Source organism: Rattus norvegicus, chromosome 10 (assembly GCF_021556685.1).
Source record: "Rattus norvegicus strain SHRSP/BbbUtx chromosome 10, alternate assembly SHRSP_T2T, whole genome shotgun sequence".
Taxonomy (NCBI): Eukaryota; Metazoa; Chordata; class Mammalia; order Rodentia; family Muridae; genus Rattus; species Rattus norvegicus.
Genome location: NC_141543.1, coordinates 56,676,035 through 56,700,060, shown reverse-complemented (window position 1 = coordinate 56,700,060; position 24,026 = coordinate 56,676,035). Strand labels below are relative to the sequence as shown.

At 41.9% G+C, this 24,026-nt stretch overlaps 1 protein-coding gene across 1 annotated transcript in view; it reads left to right on the top strand.

The window, feature by feature from the left end:
* Dnah9 (dynein, axonemal, heavy chain 9) overlaps positions 1–24,026 on the top strand; it is a 353,020-nt gene that overhangs the window by 63,406 nt on the left and 265,588 nt on the right. Inside the window, 3 exon segments of the mRNA NM_001427097.1 lie at positions 12,231–12,427; positions 12,518–12,942; positions 23,436–23,658. Of these exon segments, the coding sequence (NP_001414026.1) occupies positions 12,231–12,427; positions 12,518–12,942; positions 23,436–23,658 (845 nt within the window).

Sequence of the window (24,026 nt, the reverse complement as noted above, 5' to 3'; positions counted from 1 at the left end):
TTCCTTAGGAGTTATGGGGTTGTTTAACTGGTTTATCTGTTCCTGATTTAACTTCGGTACCTGGTATCTGTCTAGGAAATTGTCCATTTCCTGCAGATTTTCAAGTTATGTTGAGTATAGGCTTTTGTAGTAAGATCTGATGATTTTTTTAATTTCCTCTGAATCTGTAGTTATGTCTCCCTTTTCATTTCTGATTTTGTTAATTTGGACACACTCTCTGTGTCCTCTCGTTAGTCTGGCTAAGGGTTTATCTATCTTGTTGATTTTCTCAAAGAACCAACTTTTGGTTCTGTTGATTCTTTCTATGGTCCTTTTTGTTTCTACGTGGTTGATTTCAGCTCTGAGTTTGATTATTTCCTGCCTTCTACTCCTCCTGGGTATATTTGCTTCTTTTTGTTCTAGAAATTTTAGGTGTGCTGTCAAGCTGCTGACATATGCTCTTTCCTGTTTCTTTCTGCAGGCACTCAGCGCTATGAGTTTTCCTCTTAGCACAGCTTTCATTGTGTCCCATAAGTTTGGGTATGTTGTATCTTCATTTTCATTAAATTCTAAAAAGTTTTTAATTTCTTTCTTTATTTCTTCCTTGACCAGGTTATCATTGAGTAGAGCATTGTTCAATTTCCACGTATATGTGGGCATTCTTCCCTTATTGTTATTGAAGACCAGTTTTAGGCCGTGGTGGTCTGATAGCACGCATGGGATTATTTGTATCTTTCTGTACCTGTTGAGGCCCGTTTTTTGATCAATTATATGGTCAGTTTTGGAGAAAGTGCCATGAGGAGCTGAGAACAAGGTATATCCTTTTGCTTTAGGATAGAATGTTCTATAAATATCTGTTAAGTCCATTTGGCTCATGACTTCTCTTAGTCTGTCTAAGTCTCTGTTCAATTTCTGTTTCCATGATCTCTCCATTGATGAGAGTTGGCTGTTGAAATCTCCTACTATTATTGTGTGAGGTGCAATGTGTGTTTTGAGCTTTAGTAAGGTTTCTTTTACATATGTAGGTGCCCTTGTATTTGGGGCATATATATTTAGGATTGAGAGTTCATCTTGGTGGATTTTTCCTTTGATGAATATGAAGTGCCCTTCCTTATCTTTTTTGATGACTTTTAGTTGGAAATTGATTTTATTTGATATTAGAATGGCTACTCCAGCTTGCTTCTTCTGACCATTTGCTTGGAAAGTTGTTTTCCAGCCTTTCACTCTGAGGTAGTGTCTGTCTTTGTCTCTGAGGTGTGTTTCCTGTAGGCAGCAGAATGCAGGGTCCTCGTTGCGTATCCAGTTTGTTAATCTATGTCTTTTTATTGGGGAGTTGAGGCCATTGATGTTGAGAGATATTAAGGAATAGTTATTATTGCTTCCTGTTATATTCATATTTGGATGTGAGGTTATGTTTGTGTGCTTTTCTTCTCTTTGTTTTGTTGCCAAGACGATTAGTTTCTTGCTTCTTCTAGGGTACAGCTTGCCTCCTTATGTTGGGCTTTACCATTTATTATCCTTTGTAGTGCTGGATTTGTAGAATGATATTGTGTAAATTTGGTTTTGTCATGGAATATCTTGGTTTCTCCATCCATGTTAATTGAGAGTTTTGCAGGATACAGTAACCTGGGCTGGCATTTGTGTTCTCTTAGGGTCTGTATGACATCAGTCCAGGATCTTCTGGCCTTCGTAGTTTCTGTCGAAAAGTCTGGTGTGATTCTGATAGGTCTGCCTTTATATGTTACTTGACCTTTTTCCCTTACTGCTTTTAATATTCTTTCTTTATTTTGTGCGTTTGGTGTTTTGACTATTATGTGACAGGAGGTGTTTCTTTTCTGGTCCAATCTATTTGGAGTTCTGTAGGCTTCTTTTATGCCTATGGGTATCTCTTTTTTTACATTAGGGAAGTTTTCTTCTATGATTTTGTTGAAGGTATTTACTGGTCCTTTGAGCTGGGAGTCTTCACTCTCTTCTATACCTATTATCCTTAGGTTTGATCTTCTCATTGAGTCCTGGATTTCCTGTATGTTTTGGACCAGTAGCTTTTTCCGCTTTACATTATCTTTGACAGTTGAGTCAATGATTTCTATGGAATCTTCTGCTCCTGAGATTCTCTCTTCCATCTCTTGTATTTTGTTGGTGAAGCTTGTATCTACAGCTCCTTGTCTCTTCTTTTCGTTTTCTATATCCAGGGTTGTTTCCATGTGTTCTTTCTTGATTGCTTCTATTTCCATTTTTAATTCCTTCAACTGTTTGATTGTGTTTTCCTGGAATTCTTTCAGGCATTTTTGCGATTCCTCTCTGTAGGCTTCTACTTGTTTATTAATGTTTTCCTGTGTTTCTCTAAGGGAATTCTTCACGTCTTTCTTGAAGTCCTCCAGCATCATGATCAAATATGATTTTGAAACTAGATCTTGCTTTTCTGGTGTGTTTGGATATTCCATGTTTGTTTTGATGGGAGAATTGGGCTCCGATGGTGCCATATAGTCTTGGTTTCTGTTGCTTGGGTTCCTGCGCTTGCCTCTCGCCATCAGATTATCTCTAGTGTTACTTTGTTCTGCTATTTCTGACAGTGGCTAGACTGTCCTATAAGCCTGTGTGTCAGGAGTGCTGTAGACCTGTTTTCCTGTTTTCTTTCAGCCTGTTATGGGGACAGAGTGTTCTGCTTTCGGGCGTGTAGTTTTTCCTCTCTACAGGTCTTCAGCTGTTCCTGTGGGCCTGTGTCTTGAGTTCACCAGGCAGGTCACTTGCAGCAGAAAAGTTGGTCTTACCTGTGGTCCCAAGGCTCAAGCTTGCTCGTGGGGTGCTGCCTATGAGCTCTGAGCGGCGGCAGCAACCAGGAAGATCTGCACCACCCTTTCCAGGAGCCTCCGTGCACCAGGGTTCCAGATGGCGTTTGGTGTTTTCCTCTGGCGTCAGAGATGTGTGCAGAGTGCAGTCTCTTCTGGTTTCCCAGGCGTGTCTGCCTCTCTGTAGGTTTAGCTCTCCCTCCCACGGGATTTGGGTGCAGAGAACTGTTCATCCGGTCTGTCCCTTCAGGTTCCGGTGGTGTCTCAGGTGCAGGGGTCCTGCCGCTCCTGGGCCCTCCCCCACAGGAACCCAGAGGCCGTATACAGTTTCCTCTTGGTCCAGGGATGTGGGCAGGGGTGGGCAGTGTTGGTGGTCTCTTCCGCTCTGCAGCCTCAGGAGTGCCCACCTGACCAGGCGGTGAGGTCTCTCTCCCACGGGGTCTGGGAGCAGAGAGCTGCTGCGGGCCGGGATCCACGGGAGTGGGACTCCTGGTAAACACAGGAAGTGCTCGGTCCAAGAGGAATTCTGCCTCTGTGTGTCCCGAGTTCACCAGGCAGGTCTCTTGCAGCAGAAAAGTTGGTCTTACCTGTGGTCCCGAGGCTCAAGTTTGCTCGCGGGGTGCTGCCCATGAGCTCTCTGTGGCGGCAGCAACCAGGAAGATCTGCGCCGCCGTTTCCGGGAGATTCAGTGCACCAGGGTTCCAGATGGCATTTGGTGTTTTCCTCTGGAATCAGTAATGATTGCAGAGTGCAGTCTCTTCTGGTTTCCCAGGCGTGTCGGGCATGATCTACTCTTAAGTGCTAAGAGTCCCAGGTTGGGAAAGATCCTCTTGCTTGGTTTCAGTTCAGATGAATAGAGATGCCTAACAGGTCCAGCACCAGACTGACTTCTGGAAATGGTATCTATTATTTACATTTCAAATGTTATTCCCTTTCCCAGTTTCCAGGCCAACATCCCCCTAACCTCTCCCACTCCCCTTCTATATGGGTGTTCCCTTCCCCATCGTCCCCCCATTACTTCCCTCCCCCCAACAATCCCATTAACTAGGGATTCAGTCTTGGCAGGACCAAGGGCTTCCCCTTCCACTGGTGCCCTTACTAGGCTATTCATTGCTACCTATGCAGATGGAGCCCAGAGTCAGTCCATGTATAGTCTTTGGGTAGTGGCTTAGTCCCTGGAAGCTCTGGTTGGCTGGCATTGTTGTTCATATGGGGTCTCAAGCCCCTTCAAGCTCTTTCAGTCCTTTCTCTGATTCCTTCAACGGGGGTCCCATTCTCAGTTCAGTGGTTTGTTGCTGGCATCCGCCTATGTGTTTCCCATATTCTGGCTGTGTCTCTCAGGAGAGACTGCATCCAGTTCCTGTCAGCCTGCACTTCTTTGCTTCATCCATCTTATCTAGTTTGGTGGCTATATATGTATGGGCCACATTGATTGCAGGCTCTGAATGGGCATTCCTTCAGTGTCTGTTCTCAACTTTGCCTCCCTATCCCCTCCTGTGGGTATTCTTGGTCCCCTTTTAAAGAAGGAGTGAGGCATCTGCATTTTTGTCATCCTTCTTGAGTTTCATGTGTTCTGTGGATCTGGGGTAATTTGAGCATTTGTGCTAATATCCAATTCTCAATGAGTGCATACCATGTGTGTTTTTCTGTGATTGGGTTACCTCACTTGGGATGATATTTTTCAGTTCCATCCATTTGCCTATGAATTTCATGAAGTCATTGTTTTTGATAGCTGAGTAGTATTCCATTGTGTAGATGTGCCACATTTTCTGTATCCATTCTTCTGTTGAAGGGCATCTGGGTTCTTTCTAGCTAATGACTATCATAAATAAGGCTGCTATGAACATCGTGGAGCACGTGTCTTTGTTATATGTTGGAGCATCTTTTAGGTATATGCACAAGAGAGGTATAGCTGGGTCCTCAGGTAGTTCAATGTTCAATTTTCTGAGGAACCTCCAGACTGATTTCCAGAATGGTTGGACCAGTCTCCAATCCCACCAACAATGGAGGAGTATTCCTCTTTCTCTACATCCTTGCCAGCATCTGCTGTCACTGGAGTTTTTGATCTTAGCCATTCTGACTGTATGAGGTGGAATCTCAGTGTTGTTTTGATTTGCATTTCCCTTATAACTAAAGATGTTGAACATTTCTTTAGGTGCTTCTCAGCCATTTGGCATTCCTCAGCTGCAAATTCTTTGTTTAGCTCTGAACATTTTTTTAATAGGGTTATTTGTCTTCCTGCAGTCTAACTTCATGAGTTCTTTGTATATTTTGGATATAAGCACTCTATCAGTTGAAGGATTGGTAAAGATCTTTCCCCATCTGTTGGTTGCCATTTTGTCCTAACAACAGTGTCCTTTGCCTTACAGAAGCTTTGTAGTTTTATGAGATCCCATTTGTCGATTCTTGATCTTAGAGCATGAGCCAATGCTGTTTTGTTCAGGAAGTTTTCTCCAGTGCCCATGTGTTTGAGATTCTTCCCCACTTTTTCTTCTATTAGTTTGAGTGTATCTGGTTTGAGGTGGAGGTCCTTGATCCACTTGGACTTCAGCTTTGTACAGGGTGATAAGCATGGATCAATTTGCATTCTTCTACATGCTGACCTCCAGTTGAACCAGCACCATTTGCTGAAAATGCTATCTTTTTTCCATTGGATGGTTTTGGATCCTTTGTCAAAATTCAAGTGACCATAGGTGTGTGGGTTCATTTCTGGGTCCTCAATTCTATTCCATTGGTCCATATGCCTGTCTCTTTACCAATACCATACAGCTTTTAATCACTATTTCTCTGTAATACTGCTTGAGTTCAGGAATAGTGATTCCCCCGGAAGTCCTTTTATTGTTGAGGATAGTTTTAGCTCTCCTTGTTTTTTTGTTATTCCAGATGAATTTGCAAATTGTTCTCTCTAACTCTTTGAAGAATTGGATTGGTATTTTGATGGGAATTGCATTGAATCTATAGATCACTTTTGGTAAAATCACCATTTTTACTATATTAATCCTGCCAATCCAAGAGCATGGGAGATCTTTCCATCTTCTGAGGTCTTCTTCAATTTCTTTCTTCAGAGGCTTGAAGTTCTTATACAGATTTTTCACTTGCTTGGTTAAAGTCACCCCAAAGTATTTTATATTATTTGTGACTATTATGAAGGGTGTCGTTTCCCTAATTTCTTTCTCGGCTTGTTTCTCTTATGTGTAGAGGAAGGCTACTGATTTATCTGAGTTAATTTTATACCCAGTCACTTTGCTGAAGGTTTTTTTTAATCAGGTTTACTAGTTCTCTGGTGGAACTTTTGGGATCACTTAAATATACTATCATATCATCTGCAAATAGTGATATTTTGACTTCTTCCTTTCCAAACTTTATCCCTTTGATCTCCTATTGTTGTCTGATTGATCTGGCTAGGACTTCGAGAACTATATTGAATAAGTAGGGAGAGAGTGCGCAGCCTTGTCTAGCCCCTGATTTTAGTGGGATTGCTTCAAGTTTCTCTCCATTTAGTTTAATGTTAGCTACTGGTTTGCTGTATATGGTTTGCTGTATATGGTTTGCTGTATATGGCTTTTACGATGTTTAGGTATGGGTCTTGAATTCCTGTTCTTTCCAGGACTTTTATCATGAAGGAGTGTTAAATTTTGTCAAATGTTTTCTCAGCATCTAATGAAATGAGCATGTGGTTTTTATCTTTCAGTTTGTTTATGTAGTAGATTACTTTGATGATTTTCCATATATTAAACCATCCCTGCATGCCTGGAATGAAGCCTACTTGATCATGGTGGATGATTGTTTTGATGTGTTCTTGGATTCGGTTTGCAAGTATTTTACTGAGTATTTTTGTGGCGATATTCATAGGGGAAATTGATCTGAAGTTCTCTTTCTTTGTTGGGTCTTTGTGTGGTTTAGGTATAAGAGTAAATTGTGGCTTCATAGACGGAATTCGGTAGTGCTCCATCTGTTTCAATTTTGTGGAATTGTTTGGATAGTATTGGTATGAGGTCTTCTATGAAGGTCTGATAGAATTCTACACTGAACCCATCTGGACCTGGTCTCTTTTTGGTTGGGAGACTTTTAATGACTGCTTCTATTTCTTTAGGAGTTTTGGGGTTGTTTAAATGGTTTTTCTGTTCCTGATTCAACTTTGGTACCTGGTATCTATCTAAGAAATTGTCCATTTCCTCCAGATTTTCAAGTTTTGTTGAATATGGGCTTTTGTAGTGATCTGATGATTTTTTTAACTTCCTCTGATTCTGTTGTTATATCTCCCTTTTCATTTCTGATTTTGTTAATTTGGACACACTCTCTGTGTCGTCTGGTTAGTCCAGCTAAGGGTTTATCTATCTTGTTGATTTTCTCAAAGAACTAGCTTTGGGTTCTATTGATTCTTGTATAGTCCCTTTTGTTTCTACTTGGTTGATTTCAGCTCTGAGTTTATTTCCTCTCTTCTACTCCTGCTGGGTGTATTTGCTTCTTTTTTGTTCTAGAACTTTGAGGTATGTGGTCAAGCTGCTGATATATGCTCTCACTGCTTTATTTCTGCAGGCACTCAGAGCTATGAGTTTTCCTCTTAGCACAGCTTTCATTGTGTCCCATATGTTTGGGTATGTTGTACCTTTATTTTCATTAAATTCTAAGAAGTCTTTAATTTCTTTCTTTATTTCTTCCTTGACCAGGTTATCATTGAGTAGAGCATTGTTCAACTTCCATATATATATATATATATATATATATATATATATATATATATATATATATATATATGTATATATATATATGCATTCTTTCCTTATTGTTATTGAAGACCAGCTTTAGCCCATGGTGATCTGATAGGATGCATGGGATTATTTCTCTTTCCGTATCTGTTGAGGCCTGTTTTGTGTCTGATTATATGGTCAATTTTGGAGAAAGTACCATGAGGTGGTGAGAAGAAGGTATTTCCTTTTGTTTTAGGGTAGAATGTTCTATAACTATCTGTTAAGTCCATTTGGTTTAGGACTTCTGTTACTCTGTCTATGTGTCTGTTTAATTTCTATTTCCATGATCTGTCCATTGATGAGAGTGGGGTGTTGAAGTCTCCTACTATTATTGTGTGAGGTGCAATGTGTGTTTTGAGCTTTAGTAAGGTTTCTTTTACATATGTAGGTGCCCTTGTATTTGGAGCATAGATATTTAAGATTGAGAGTTCATCTTGGTGGATTTTTCCTTCGATGAATATGAAATGTCCTTCCTTATCATTTTTGATGACTTTTGGTTGAAAATCAATTTTATTCAATATTAGAATGGCTACTCCAGCTTGCTTCTTTGGACCATTTGCTTGAAAAGTTGTTTTCCAGCCTTTTACTCTGAGGTAGTGTCTTTCTTTGTCTCTGAGGTGTGTTTTGTGTAGGCAGCAAAATGCTGAGTCCTCGTTATGTATCCAGTTTGTTAATCTGTGTTTTTTTGTTGGAGATTTGAGTCCATTGATATTGACAGATATTAAGGAATAGTGATTGTTGTTTCCTGTTATCTTTGTATTTGGAGGTGAGATTATGTTTCTGTGCTTGTCTTCTCTTTGTTTTATCATTGCAAAATGATTAGTTTCTTGCTTTTTCTAGGGTGTAGCTTGCCTCCTTATGTTGGGCTTTACCATTTATTATCCTTTGTAGGGCTGGATTTGTAGAAAGATATTGTGTAAATTTGGTTTTGTCATGGAATATCTTGGTTTCTCCATCTATGTCAATTGAGAGTTTTGTTGGATACAGTAACCTGGGCTGGCATTTGTGTTCTCTTAGGGTCTGTATGACATCTGTCTAGGATCTTCTGGCTTTCATAGTCTCTGGTGAGAAGTCTGGTGTAATTCTGATAGGTCTGCCTTTATATGTTACTTGACCTTTTTCCTCACTGTTTTTAATATTCTTTCTTTGTTTTGTGCATTTGGTGTTTTGACTATTATGTGACAGGAGGAGTTTCTTTTCTGGTCCAATCTATTTGGAGTTCTGTAAGCTTCTTGTATGTTCATGGGCATCTCTTTCTTTATGTTAGGGAAGTTTTCTTCTATGATTTTGTTGAAGGTATTTACTGGTCATTTGAGCTGGGAGTCTTCACTCTCTTCTATACCTATTATCCTTAGGTTTGATCTTCTCTTTGTTTCCTGGATTTCCTGTATGTTTTGGGCCAGTAGCTTTTTCCATTTTACATTATCTTTGGCAGTTGTGTCGATGATTTCTATGGAATCTTCTGCTCCTGAGATTCTCTCTCCTATCTCTTGTATTCTGTTGGTGATGTTTGTATCTATGGCTCCTTGTCTCTTCCTTTGGTTTTCTATATCCAGGGTTGTCTCCCTTTGTGCTTTCTTTATTGTTTCTATTTCCATTTTCAACTCCTTCACCTGTTTGTGTTTTCCTGTAATTCTTTCAGGGATTTTTGTGTTTCCTCTCTAAGGACTTCTACTTGTTTACTTGTGTTTTCCTGCGTTTCTCTAAGGGAGTTCTTTATGTCTTTCTTAAAGTCCTCCATCATCATGATCAAATGTGATTTTAAATGTAGATCTTGCTTTTCTGGTGTGTTTGGATATTCAGTGTTTGCTGTGGTGGGAGAATTGGGCTCCGATGGTGACATATAGTCTTGGTTTCTGTTGCTTGGATTCCTGCGCTTGCCTCTTACCATCACGTTGTCTCTGGTGATACCTTGTTCTACTATTTCTGGCAGTGGCTTGACTATCCTATAGGCCTATGTGTCAGGAGTGCTGTAGACCTGTTTTCCTGTTTTCTTTCAGCCAGTTATGGGAACAGAGTATTCTTCTTTCAGGCATGTTCCTGTCTACTGTCTTTCAGCTGTTCTTGTGGGCCTGTGTCCTGAGTCCAACAGGCAGGTCACTTAGAGAAAAGTTGGTCTTACCTTTGGTCTCAGGCCTGAAGTCACTCCTCAGGGGTGGGTTTCAGCTCTCCGTGAGGGCAGCAACCAGAAGGGCCTGCCCCTACTTCTGGGTTCCTGTGTGCAGGAGGCCCTGATGGTGCTAGGTGTTTTTCTCTAGAGTCAGAAATGTGGGCAGAGAGTAGTCCCCTCTGGTTTCCCAGGTGTGTCTGCCTCTCTGAAGGTCTAGCTCTCCCTCCTACAGGATTTGGGTGGAGGGGCTCAGTCTGGACCGCAGGGCTCCTGCAGTCTGAGTGCCCCTATTTTCCTGTTCCCAAGGCCCTATAAAGTTTCCTCTTGGGCCAGGGATGTGGGCAAAGGTGGGCATGAGTGGTGGTCTCTCCTGCCCTGAAGTCTCAGGATTGCCCACATGTCTGGACGATGAGCTCTCTCTCCCACTGGGTTTGAGGTATATATTTATAATCTTAGCCACTAGGAGGCCTGAGGCAGGAGAAATGTATGTCTGGGGCCAGCTGGATTACATAACAGGACCATGTCTACAAACACACACACACACACACACACACACACACACACACACACACATACACACCATGTTTTACAGATACTGACTGGCTGAGGGGCAGTGAAGTGATCCATTTTATCATTTTTGCCTCCCTAAGTATGAGCAAGTCTGTCTTTGGCTGGCCTTCTTGTCAAATCTGCTCAAATCTTGCGTAAAGAGCATGTCACATGCTACCTACCCCACCAAGAAACAACTCTGCAGCTTTCCTCCTAAAGGACTGGCTTGTACCTCCATTGGGAAGCGAGGCCGTTTTCCTCCTATAATAATAATGATGATGTCTGCATTTTATCTGATGTAAAGATTTAATTCTCAGGCTAGCACATGTGACAAAAGTCCCATAGCCCGCCAATATTTTTTCAAATCTTATAAGTGCTGTAAAGCACATGCAGACTTATCTCGTAACTGTGATGTGCAACACACTGTGACTGCACACTCAGCACCCCTGACCAGAGATCTGGGGTCAGAAATGCTCTGAGATACTAACCAAGCCTGAAACATTTTGGATTTCAGACCATTTGCGATGTTGGATTAGGAATGCTTCACAGGCAGTCTGCGCTGCCTGATGCTCTTGTCCCAAGCATTTCAGACAAGTGATGCCCAACCTATTCAGGATGAATTCCACAGAATTTTTTTGCTGTTTGTATTGTTTTATTTTTTCCCACTCTCCCCAGAGATCAAACCTGAAAGGCTATTGGTAAACCTGTCTCCCTTAGGTTAAAATATGCTTGTTGAAACTCTCCCAAGTCCCGTAATACAAACTCATTATTTGATCCCCTTGGTTTTTTAACTTTTTCTTTCTTTTTTTTTTTTTCCCAGAGCTGGGGACCGAACCCGGGGCATTGAAGCTTGCTAGGCAAGCGCTCTACCACTGAACTAAATCCCCAACCCCGATCCTCTTGATTTTGAAAATAAGATCTTAGTCTTAAATGGGGTCTTTGGGGACCCTGTAGTTTGATCACCAAAGCTCTATCTAAAATGTGGCTTAAGGGATAGTGAAGCCCACCCAGCCCAAGCGATAGTCCATGAGAATTGCCATTCTCTAGCAAGTTGCTCTGATTCTGTAGCTCTGCCATTCTCTAGGGCCTTGGCCTCACTCTATGGTTGAGAAGTCACATCACATCTAACCTGTAGTCTATGAAAAGGGAAGAAGGAACTATAGCAAAGGCTCACCTACCCCTCGAGGGTCCCCTCCCACTTTACCCTAGTGGGAATCACATTACTACACATAATACTGGGTAGAGCTGGGGAATTTGCTTACACACCAAGTTTTAGCTCTTTTTCTAGGCAACAAGAGGGCCAAGGTTCAGTTAGGAGATTCCTTTGCCCACACTGTCCAACCCACAACCCTCTCCTACTTGTTTCTACTGTCAAAAAAAAGCATGATACTTGGTTACTGATTAAGACATTAAGTATTTGTCTTATACATAGAACACTGTGCTCCATGTTATATTTTGACTTAAATCTAGCAAGGCAACTTTGTCTAGCAAGTAATCAGGAATCTGTGAATTATTTATACTGTTTTTAAAATTTTTATCACTGCAGGACTATACAGAATTAAAGTAAGTCCCATGTTTATAGCAAAGGAACAGAAATATTAGGATTGTAGCTTTTGGTTGTTCATTCCTGTGTGGATGTGGGTGGGCAGACCCCCAGTCATGAAATGGATGCTGGTGGGATTGTGTGGTTAGTAAGTCAGCCTCTTCTTGAAGAAAAGCAGCATCACTCCAAGTTAGGGTGTTGAGAATGTAGAAGGGGACTTTCTGCTCTATGGCTTGGGTTGATCGGTCACTGGAATGTGCTCTTCAAGGACAAGACAAGAAAAGTAAATGTCCTGTAACACCCGGGAGAGCCCCACACAAGAACAGGTTCATTCAGAATGTCAGCAGTTCCCTGAGGTAAAACATTACAGGGCTGGCCCCTCCCCTCTATAGGCAAAATCTATTTTTGTATTTTTCTGCACTCTAAAGAAATGTTTGAGTCTTGGTTTTAGGAGATAGTGCTGTGGCCACTTGTCCTGCTCATCATCATTCTGCTGATTTGTTTTCCAGAGTGTAAGCCTGGACTCACTCCAATATTTGAAGCACAGCTCAACCTTGTCACCCCAGAATTAGTTTTCTACCCCTCCCTGGACTCAGGGGTAAAGGGAGGCTTATATGACATTGTCCAGAGTCTTGTCACCAGCATCTTTGCTGTGCCATCCCTGGTGCCCCGGCTTTCCCCACACAGTGGCTCTCCTCACTATCAGGTACTAGAAGGACAACCATCTGCCCCTCCACATCTGGGTGAGCCCACTAAACACCAGTGTAACCTTCTCACCATTGTCTCACTCCCCCAGGGTGACCTAGAGGAAATGGCTGACTTAGCCAGCCTTCAGAGCTTGCTCCTGGAGAGGGTGCAGACTATGATGACCCTCTGCTGTAGCTATCGGAATACCCTCAGCCAGTATTCTTATCTGTATGTGGAGGATAGGAAGGAGGCCCTTGGCCAGTTTCTGCTCTATGGGCATGTCCTCACACCTGAGGAGATAGAAGCCCATGTCGAAGATGGCATCCCAGAGAGTCCGCCCCTCCTCCATCACTTCAAAGACCAGATAGACTCCTATGAAAAGCTATATGAAGATGTGGTCAGCCTGGAACCCAGCAAGGTGTTTGACGGCTGGATGCGAGTGGATGTGAGACCCTTCAAGGCATCTCTGCTGAACACAATAAAGAAGTGGAGCCTCATGTTCAAGCAACATCTTGTTGACTTTGTCACTAACAGGTAACACCATTGTCCTGGCTACCTCCTAGCATTCCAGGCTACAGGAATGCAGTGCTTGGAAACCTCTTTGTATCTTTTCCTGCTGATTCATTGATTAAATTAAAACAGCTGGGTGGCATCTCTAGTCTTCCAGATATTGTGATAATTTCAGCCCTGTCGCTTCCTTTGTTCACCAGACAATGGTCTGTGTAGTTTTTCACGTGGTGCTCAGTGGATGAGAGGCACCTAGCAAGTGGTAAATAACATTAGAGACCATAGTCACAGATCTAACTCCCTTCACAACTCTGATGGTGAAATCTAAGCCTTGGAGGCAGAGGGAGACTAAGCTCATTTTAGATTCTATTTCCTAACACTTCACCCTTGCTCTAGATGCTCCAGTTGTGCAATATGGAAGTCATTAAAGCTGCAGGCTCCTGTGTTCTTCCCTGTGCCATGCTAGTCACATCACACATAGAATCTGAATGGCCACCTCTTCAGACTATATTCTCTAATCTGGAGCACTGTTCTCTGCATTAAAGATCTACCTGCTTGAGTCCCCTGGTCACACCATCTTAGTCATTGTCCCTAGAATCTCGCCATCAGTCTCCATTCTAAAACTTGAGGAATGCCCATGTACAGAGAAGGTACAGCCCCTCTGTCTAATGATTGCCTTTGGTGTGCCAGATGACTTTGCAAGGAAGCCAGCCTGGCCCCACTCCTGGATTCTGAGCTGACTCTGTATAGTACTGAAGTCTCTCTAATCCATGGTCTAGAACACTGAGTGGAAAGGAGAGAGCAAGACTGAGGTATCGCCTACCAAAAAGAAATCCAAGAGACTGCTAGGGTGGTACTCCAGCACTGTACAGAGACTCTGCAAAGTATCATGGAGGTGATTTCCACAGGTCACCAGGGTTCCTTAGGAAGCAGCAGCATGTTTCTTTACATTCAGAAAAGCTTTTCCTAACCAAGGAGCTGGAGGCAAAGGGAAGAGTTGCTGGTGGGTGGTTTGGTGCAGACAGATGCCTGTAGAAAAAGCTCCACACAGGGAAGATTTTATGGTCCTCCATTGGTAGGTCTGGTAACCCATAAACACTGGGCACATTTTTCATGTATAGTTTGTCTTGTTTTGTTTTAATTAGGGTAAGAACAGCATATTACAAACTGTGTTCATTGTAGTTTCCAAGCAGAAAGACACCTACCTTTGCTACACAAGTCCATGCAGGGAGCATTTATGTTGGGCAAGAAGAGGGGAAATAATGGGTAAGAGCCCCTGTCATGGTTTTTGGAGGGAAGGAAAGGGTGAGGCACAAAACTCACTTAGGATTGGTGAATTTGAGCAGTTTTAGTGGGCTCTGGAGCCGAAGACCATCCCGGGGATGATAGGGACAGAGGAACATGGCCAGAATATAGGAGCTTGGTATAAGAGATAGACTCTGGGGTTTGTTTGTGTATGGAAGGCGAGCTTGTCATTCAGGAAGGCTCTCTTAAGATGGGCTCCTCCTGCACAGAGTGATCCCCTCAAGGGCTGCAAGATTATATATGTGACAGAATAAAATCACTGGTTGTTAAGTATGGTTATCAAGCTAACATGGACAGCCACCACATAGACTCAGGGAGCCTTAAAATTGGTTTAACAAGATAAACCCACAGCAGAACAGTTCGAAGATCTGAGCTCTTGCCTTTAACCCTACTTCCTTAATGTTGAAAATAGACAGTACAAGGTGGTTTCAGCTTAAACACTAACTCGGAGATGCTGCCTACTTTGCAAGCCTTAAAGAGAGTATTTCATTGTGTCACTGACAACCAGATAAAAATAGAAATAATAAGAAAAGAATAAGAGCCATTTATTACTGAATGTCTGTTTTGCCCTAGAAAATAGGTGATATTTGCCTTTTGTAAGTAACCTGGATGGACCACAACTTGCCTTACATGTTATGAATGTCACTTGCTGTCCAAAGTCTAGCCCTCTATTGTCACTTAAACTCTCACCCCACTTAGCTGGGGTGACTTTAATCTGACTCAGTCCTGGAGAGGTCCACTCTACCCCTCCTTGTACCTTTCAATAGACTTAGGTTTTCAGCAAACAAAGCAAAGGCCCCTGTTCTCCTGCCTCCTTTCCACCCCTAACTGAAACCTAGTTGTCCCATTAGTAGACTAATGCCATGACAGCCCTCCTAAATGGAGGCTGACTCTTCTGTATCTTTCTGAGCACTGGGCCTAGGATAGCGCTTACTGCTGTTATCTGATATTGGTAAGCCACTTCCCCTCCATTTCTTCCCAACATCACTCTTGCCACTGAAGTGACTATCAGACAGTACCAACTGCACCCATCCTTGCTGAAGCCACCTACTAAGCTCTAACTCAGCATCAGGCTTAGAACCTTTTCCATTACCCTAGTGACCTCACATATCCTGGGAGCCTCCCAAACCACCTAATATGTTGTTCTGTTGACTCTTACATGCCCCATCTCTCTGCCAGGCAGCTATGCCTATTTGTATGCCTTGCTCCCAGCATGGGAGGGAAAGATGGGGAAGTAATTATTCTCTACTCAAAAACTCAGGGGTAAGCATTCCATTTTCTGACCACACCTGGTATGTTTCTGCCTCACTTATTTGGCAACCCCACAGTGCAGAATTCTTCAGACCAATCAGAATTTCCAACCCAATGATTCCACCAGCTTCTCAGTATCTGTCAGTTCACCATAGCTTCCCACTCCCACCCTGAAAAATCCTGACTCTATTTAAATCTCCACATCTGCACCTAAGCCATTTCTTCTAGCTGAAGCCAAAACGAACTGTTCTTCTGACCAGCCCCACATTCAGAAACGTAAAGTACCTGGTTGTAGAAATGCCTCCACGTCCCTACATATGTTCTCCCAGACTTCCTTATCTTTATTCTCAACAAAGTTTGTTGAGAATATCTGAAGGGTTTTGTCAATATTAGCAATGATGCTCTAAGCAGTGTTGCATGCATATCAATATATGTATGGGCAGGCATTCCTTTAAAATATCTACATATGGGCAGAGTTCTCTGGGTCAAAGGCAGCTCAGCTCTGGTAAGCCTACTCCAAGGTAGATAATAGCCTTGTGTGAGATTCTCTTTGTCCCAGCATCCTCAGCTCCTCTTCTGGACTCTCCTGTGGGAGTATCATAGTATTTCATGGAGCCTAGCACTTTAGATTCTTTGGTCAGGAATAGATGGCTCATCTTTTCATGCTTTTGGTGACTGTTTCTGTGCTCTTTGAATCCTATCTCCCCTTTTCTGTTGGGTTTTACTTTGCATTTGTTGCTATTTACTTATTACATGTTGTTACTTACATATTTGAGCTAGAGGTCTGGCCCAATTTTTAAGAGCACTTGCTGCTCTTGTAGAGGACCAGGGTTTGGTTTCCAGAATGCACATGGTGGCTTGGCTCACAATTACCTAATTCCAGTTCCAGGAAATCTAATGCCTTCTTCTGGTCTCTACCGGATATTGCATGGGTGGTACATGTTTGTGTATATATACATGGCACCCATGACTCATAGCAAACCTCATAACACTCATGTACACATGAATTAAAAATAAAGTCTTTTTAAAAGTTACTTATATATTCTATGTGTGATATTTTGCTAACTTATATAGAACATGAACATACAACTACCCAATACAGCCTGTAGTCTTGTAGCCTATCTGTCCCCTCCATTTACAGGCAGCCATCTGTATTGATATGGTCTACATTGTTGACCCAAACCACCTCACAGCAAAATTATATTTGAAAAACTGCATTTGAACTGAACATGTGCAGTCTTTGTCATTGTGTGATAAACAAAACAGCAACAACCATGTACACAGAGTTGACACTGTACGAGGTAATCATAAATAACCTGGGGGGGTTATTTGAAGTACAGGTTAAGATTTGCACAGGAAAGTGGTAACTCCCACCATATTTTACAGAAGGGATTTGGATGTCTAGAAATTTGGTTGGTTGTAGCGTGTACTTCCTACTAGCCCACCTTAAGCTCTGAGTGGACCATGCTACCAGTCCTGCCCCAGGTTCCCTTGAATCTGCAGATGAAACATACACACAATTGTGCCTGTGACAATTGTAGCCTTTTCTCTGCCTTTTCATACTCTTTTTGTCTAATTTTGGATTTGCTATTTTGCCAGCTTTGTGAAACAAGTTAGGGCTCAGTTCTCCTTACTTATTCCCTGGGAGAACTGTGTGATGTTGGGATCCTTTGGTCCTTTGGAGTTTGATTTAAATCGTTTATAAAAGCATTGGCGCTTGTAATTTTCTGTGTGAAGAGTTTTAACCACAGCTTATGGTTATAAAGATACAAAGATTTTCTCGGCATTACGAAGTCATACTCTTTATAAATGTATCCATCACACATTAGTCATCATATTATTGTCATGAAATGTACAGCTTCATCTTAATTCATCTATTCCAGCCCTTTTTATTTCAATTGATTTCTTATTGCTCTCTTCGGCTCCTCTCCTGATTAGTTTTACAAAGAGCTACCTCATACGTTCATCGATTTCATTGTTATAGCTTGACATTTATTTCAACGATCTATTATTTCATGTAAGTATTGCTTTCTTTGGGCTTATTTTCCATTTCTTTGCTGACTTAAGATGAATGCTTCATTTGTTTTAAGCACCTGGCCCTTTCTGAATGCTTTAGATTAAATTTTAAATCATAAGTTCCCTTTTCTGTGGAGGTTTACCTACGTGCCTGCCTCTACTATGCAGTAATTTCCTAATGATCTACTTTTAAACTGTTAGCATTCGTCTTAATGTGTCTGTTCCAATTGCTCTGTCCTTTACTTCTGACTTGCATTGTGATATGTATAATGACAAGTGTCAGGAACATGCTAATGTCTATCCTAGAAGCCACAGCCATTTTTGTTGTTGTTGTTGTTGTTGATGATGTTGTTGTTTGTTGTTGTTGTTGTGTATGCTCAGATGAAGAGACTATGTCCTGTCATGGACGTGATGCTCTGTGCCCCTGCTACTTGCTCAAGCTTCTTGACTATTTTAGTGAAATGTTCTGATCCTTGGCTGCCTTCTTATTTATTCTGCCTGGTATATCAATTGCTGAGCTCAGTCTGCTCGTGTCTTCTGTTTGGAGGCTATCTAGGCCATCTGCACTGTCCTTGAGATTCTGTCCCATTGTTCCATATTGTATGATTTTACAGCACTTGGCTTCTTATTTATCATCTTGTAAACTAAACCTGTAAGAGGACATCAGAGCCTTCTTCGCCCTGGCTCCGTCTTTGTAGTTAAAGTCTGCTATGCTGGCTGGGCATGAACATAACTAAGGCAGCTTGCCTCTGATTGCTACTTTCCCAGAGTATCTCATTATCCTTTGGCTTCCAACCTCCCCATGAAGTTACATTAGGAGAAAGTTTTGTGATTGGCTTAGCTGAATGTTTAAAGTGCTTTTAGCATGTTCACCTTTCATAGTGAGTTTTGTTCCCTGAACTCACTGGGCTGTATTTTAGTTTAATTCTAGCACTTTATTGGATTTGTTTTATTTTTGCAATCCTTTCTGCTTTTCTTTTGAGTTGAACATATATTCCGTTCTTCCCTCTGCTAGCTTACCTGTTATACTATCCTGCAGTTTTAACCAGTACTGCTAAATGGGTAAATGCATTGGTATTGTCACTCTTCCCAAAACCAATGCAGAAGGTTGGAAATGGATCTCGGGGCTAGAGTACTTCCTTAGCATATGCAAGTCCCTAAGATCCATGCCCTAACATCACACACACACACACACACACACACACACACACACACACACACACACACACACACCATGAACACAAACACGAACACAAACATTGTAAGAATGTCATTCTATTATTTTCCCACCAGAATATATCTATCCATTCCCCATCACTTAAATCACTTTCTAACATTTCTTTAACCCTCTCAAATTGAATCTTATTTGAAGTATTACATAGTTTGTTATACAGTGCTGGGGATCAGACCAGGCAGGTACATGCCAGTAAGCGCTACACTACTGAGCCACAGCCCTAGACGTCCCTGTTCTTTTTTATTTAGATCCACTCATACCGCAGGCCCCGGGTATATTCACTGGCATCTCTTTAGAAGCAGTTCCTTTAGAAGGATCTACTGACGGGACCTGTTCTTCATCTGAGCATACTCATCTTGCTCTCATTACTTAAAAAATGTGAAAAGAATTTCTTTAGAAAGTCAATTTTTTTTTTAGATTTTTGAACTATTATTCCATGGTGTCCTGACTTCTATTGTGGTTTTGCTACTCGTTGCTATTAGTTTAAGTATCTCCTCTCCCCCTCCCTTCTGCCTCTTCTCCCTCTTCTGATAACCTGACTTTTCACACTGAAACATCTGTGGGGATTTCTTTATATGTCTTCTAACTGTGTTTGTTTGTTTGTTTGGTTGGTTGGTTGTTTGGTTGGTTGGTTGGTTGGCTTTGCTTTTGGTTTGGTCTTTCTTGATCTTGTCTATTGATTTTCAGGAATTCAGAAAAATTTTAGCCAAGCTAGCCTCAGATATTATTTTTTGTTCACTTTCTCAGTTCTTCCTTCTCGAGCTTTCATCATGCTTAGAGAAAAGCCTCACATTCTGCCATAGCTTTGAACATCACCCGTGCTTTCCTTGCTGTGCCACAGCTGAAATGAGCAGCTCTTACAGCTACCACAGATGAATGACTCCTTCGGTTTAGTTTACAGTTTAATCAGTTATTGAGGAAGGATATGTATATTATATATATATTATACATATGTATAATAATCTCACTCTGACTATGTATATATACATATATATATATATATATATATATATATATATATATATATATATATATAATTCTGCAGTGCACACACTAGCCTAAACTCATTCTGAAACCCAAGTCAGCCTGCTGGAACTCATTCCATAGCCTAGGTGAGCCTGAACTCACTCTGCATCCCAGGCTGAGCTTAAATCAGCAAGGATCCTCCCACCTCAGCCTCTCAAATACTGAAATTGCAGGCTTGAAGTGTCATGCCTGACTTCACTGCTAATCAATTTGAAGTATCTCCTTAAATATTTTAGTTTTCCATCAGAAAAATAGTTATATCATCCTGTGGACTGCACAAGAAATAAAAGCCCACGATACTTTGACTTGTTCTCTCTCCTGGCATTACTGTGCATGTCACTGAGATCATTTTTGTCAAGGCCATGAGAAGTCCTTAGATGGTCAGTCCTGGAAACATTCCCATTCTTGTCTCTCTTCTGCTTATCAGCATTGAATCCTCTTCTTCTCACTCCTCTGAAGTCCTCAGGTGGCCTTCATGTTTGCTTTCTTAATCAGTCTTCTATTACTTTGAGGAAACACCAGGACTAGAGCAACTCTTGTAAAGAAAACATTTAATTGGTGGCTGCCTTAGTTCAGAGATTAGTCCCTTGTCATCATGGTGGAGAGGATAATAGCATGCAGGCAGACATGGTACTGGCAAGCTAGGTAAGAGTTCTATATCTGGATTGGCAGGCAACAAGAAAACAGAGTGAGCCACTGGGTCTGGTTTAAGTACCTGAGACCTCAAAACCCACCCCCAGTGACATACTTCCTCCAACAAAGTCACACCTATTCTAACAAGGCCACACCTCCTAATAGTGCCACTTCCTATGAGCCTATGGGAGCCATTTTCGTTCAAACTTCCATAGTTGCTTTGTCTTCTGGTTGCTTTATCACCCCACTAGCTATGTCTTCCTGGTCTCCTTTGCTAAGTTTTGCACATCTCTGAGGTCTGTAACCACTGGAATTCCTGCAACCTCTATCCTAGACTTTCTTTTGTTTTGCTACTACCACTGTTTTAGGCATTTCCAATGCTTTAAAAAATGTCTATAGAATTGGTGGTGTAGCTCAAGTGTAGAACCCTTGCCTAGCCTGGTGAGTCCCTGGGTTTCATTCTTTCACCAACTTAATTAATTGATTGATTGCTTTAAAATATCTACGCGCCAGACATAGTATCACATGCCTGTTATCTCCATATTTGAAGCAGGCGAATCATAAACTCCAAGGCCAAAGAGGCTAACATGTTGAAACCTTGTACCAAAACAACACAAAGAAACAAAGTGCTGCTAACCACTGGGTTTACAATTTAAGCCTCATCTCTCAGAAACTGGCGGGGCATATGTAACTGCCCGTATGAGTTATTTTTGTGTCCAAGAACTCCACAAGAAGCTATCTAAGGCAGTGGCTCTCAACCTTCCTCATACTATGACTCTTTAATACAGTTCCTCATGTTGTAATGACCCCCAACCATAAAATTACTTTTGCTGCTACTTTATAACTTTACTTTTGCTACTGTTAGGAATTGTAATGTAAATATCTGATATTTCCAGTGGTCACGGGTAACCCCTCTGAGAGAGTTGTTCTACTCTCAAGGGGTCATGCCCCACAATTTGAGAAATGTTGACTTAGGGGTTATTTTTTTGGTTTACATTTTGAGAAGGTGTCCAGCACATCATTGTGGAGAAGGTGTGATGGTTGTGAGGCAGCGAGAAGGTAGAATAGCTCAGGTGAATGCTGGTTCTTAGCTAGGCCTCACCTTTATACTCAGTCCAGGACCCCAGTGTGCACAATGGTGCTGCCTACTTTTTTTTTTTTTTGGTTCTTTTTTCCGGAGCTGGGGACTGAGCTAAATCCCCAACCCCTGGTGCTGCCTACTTTTAAGGTGGGCCTTCATAGTGCAATCTAGAAACTTTCTCACGGACATGCCCAGAGGCTCGTCTTTCTAATTACACTAGATCATATCAAACTGGCAATCAATATTAACCATCACACCTGGCTGGTACCTACCTTAAGTGTCTGGGGTCTGCTAAACCTTCACAACATTTTCCTTTCCCACTCCTCACAATACAGCCCAGTCTTACCTAGTTTGCCCTCATATCTGCAAATGGTGTTATCATTTGGATCACTGCTAGAAGCTCCTTGGGATTTTTCTCATTCCCTTTATGTCTCATCCAACCCACTGACTCGTCCTGTACTGCTTTTTTGTACCATCCAGGCCAAGAGCAGCACCGTCTATCTGATGGACAGTACTAGCCTCCCTTAGATACGTCCCTTAGCTTCCATTCTTGTCTCCCTATCACCAAGGCCACCGTGCCCAGCTGCAGACCTCTAGTCAAAGTCAATTGTCCAACTGCAGAGCTGTCTACAGGCATGACTGAAACCATGTATTGTCATCAGAATTCTTTGACTTAGAATAGGATCTGAGCTTATTAAGGCCCACAAGGGCTCTGTTAGGCACACTTTCACTCTTCCATGGTTCTTTTCCTTCTTGTGCCTCTGCCATCTTGACTTTGCCTTCCTCAAGCACACAAAATTTAATCATCCTCCACTGCACTTTCTTCCTGCCACTAAGGTTCTCACCTCCCTGCCTTTCTCTGGCTCCCTCCATTACTCATTCATTTCTCTGCTCAACATGCCCTTCATAGAAAGGCCTTTGCTGACCCCACCCCCATCACATTAAATCTTGGCTTCAGTTTTCATCCCTTCATCCTGATTCCGTTCAGTTCCATTCATCTCTGTGTGAAGTTGTACAGTGCATGTTATTCATTTGCCTCCTACTTCCTTGTCTTGTTGCTATGTGAGCTTCAGAAGTGCAGAAACTTTGCTCATCTTCTCTGTTATTCTATGCTCAACCCCTGGAAGCTTGGTAGGACTCCTAATGGATGCTCACTAAACACTTGCCGAGTTACAGGATGTGCCTCACTTAACTCTCATAACAGTGAGTGAGACAGAATGGGTCTTCCAGTGTTTTTTAGGTAAGGAAACCAAGGGCCTGAGAGGTTAAGTGTCTTGGCCATAGTGACATGTCTAATAACTGTCACTCTGTGTGTGTGAAAAAGACAGACAGAGAAGAGACAATTTGAAGGCAAGAACTTTTTTGTGTTTTGCTTTCTTTTGAGACATGTTATCTCTGTCCTGGGTCTCCCTATATAGACCAGTTTGGTTTTGAACACAGAGACCTATCTGCCTCAGATTCTCAAACACTAGCATTAAAGGTGTACACGACTATGTTCAGCCCTAGTGTTTTCCTTTTAAAAATGATTTAAAATTATTTCAGACTTAACAAAATTTAGAAAAAAAAAAACATGGAGAATTTCTGTTTATGCTTAATTTCCCAAATGAAGCCATCTTGTCTAGCCACAGCATGTGATCAAAAATCATGATTTATCATTGATAAAGAAGTAGTAACTAATTCATAGAGTTATCGAGACAACATAAGTTGCCCCACTCACATACATTTTTCTGTTTCAAGATCCTACCTAGGAGCATGCATTCCATTCATTTGTCACATATCCTGAGGGGCCAGGGCTGCCCTTCATCATTCATAATCTGCACACTGGTGAAGAAAGCCACATTAATCACAGGGCTAGCCCCACCAAGTGCCAGGCCCAGGGTGGGATTTCTGTGACAATAGCTCCTGTTAGAGATGCCAGTAGCTTTCCTCTAGAGGAGCACAAGGAGATCAGCCCTGTGCTTTGTGTTCTTCCAGCCTGGCTGACCTTGACTCATTCATAAAGAGCACTGAGTGTGGTTTGCTCAAGAGGGTGGAAAAAGGAGATTTCCAGGGATTGGTTGAGATCATGGGACACCTTGTCACCCTTAAAGAACGGCAGAGCAGCACCGATGACATGTTTGAGCCCCTGAAGCAAACGATTGAACTGCTGAAGTCCTACGAACAAGAGCTGCCTGAAACTGTGTTTAAGCAACTGGAGGTCAGTGCATTTGACCATCTTTTACAAGACAGAAGGAGAGTCTTAGGATTTCAGAGGGCCTATAAGTGGAGTCAAAGTAAATGAAGAATGGATCTGTGATGACTCCAGACACAAGGTCCATGCCTTATGGTGCTAAGGTATAATGTGTAGCATTTTGGGGAAATCATCAATTACTGAAAATTGTAGTAGCAGAACACATGTGGATACCCATTTTACCCCAGATTTAAAGATAACTCAACTCTTCTTGTTTAGAAACTGGATTTTTATAGTTATCCCAGACTAGGGTTTATTTCCTCTGACAACTCTCAGGTCACACTGCATCACTGAAGGAATCCAGGGCAGGAACTCAAGGCAGGAACCTGAAGTAG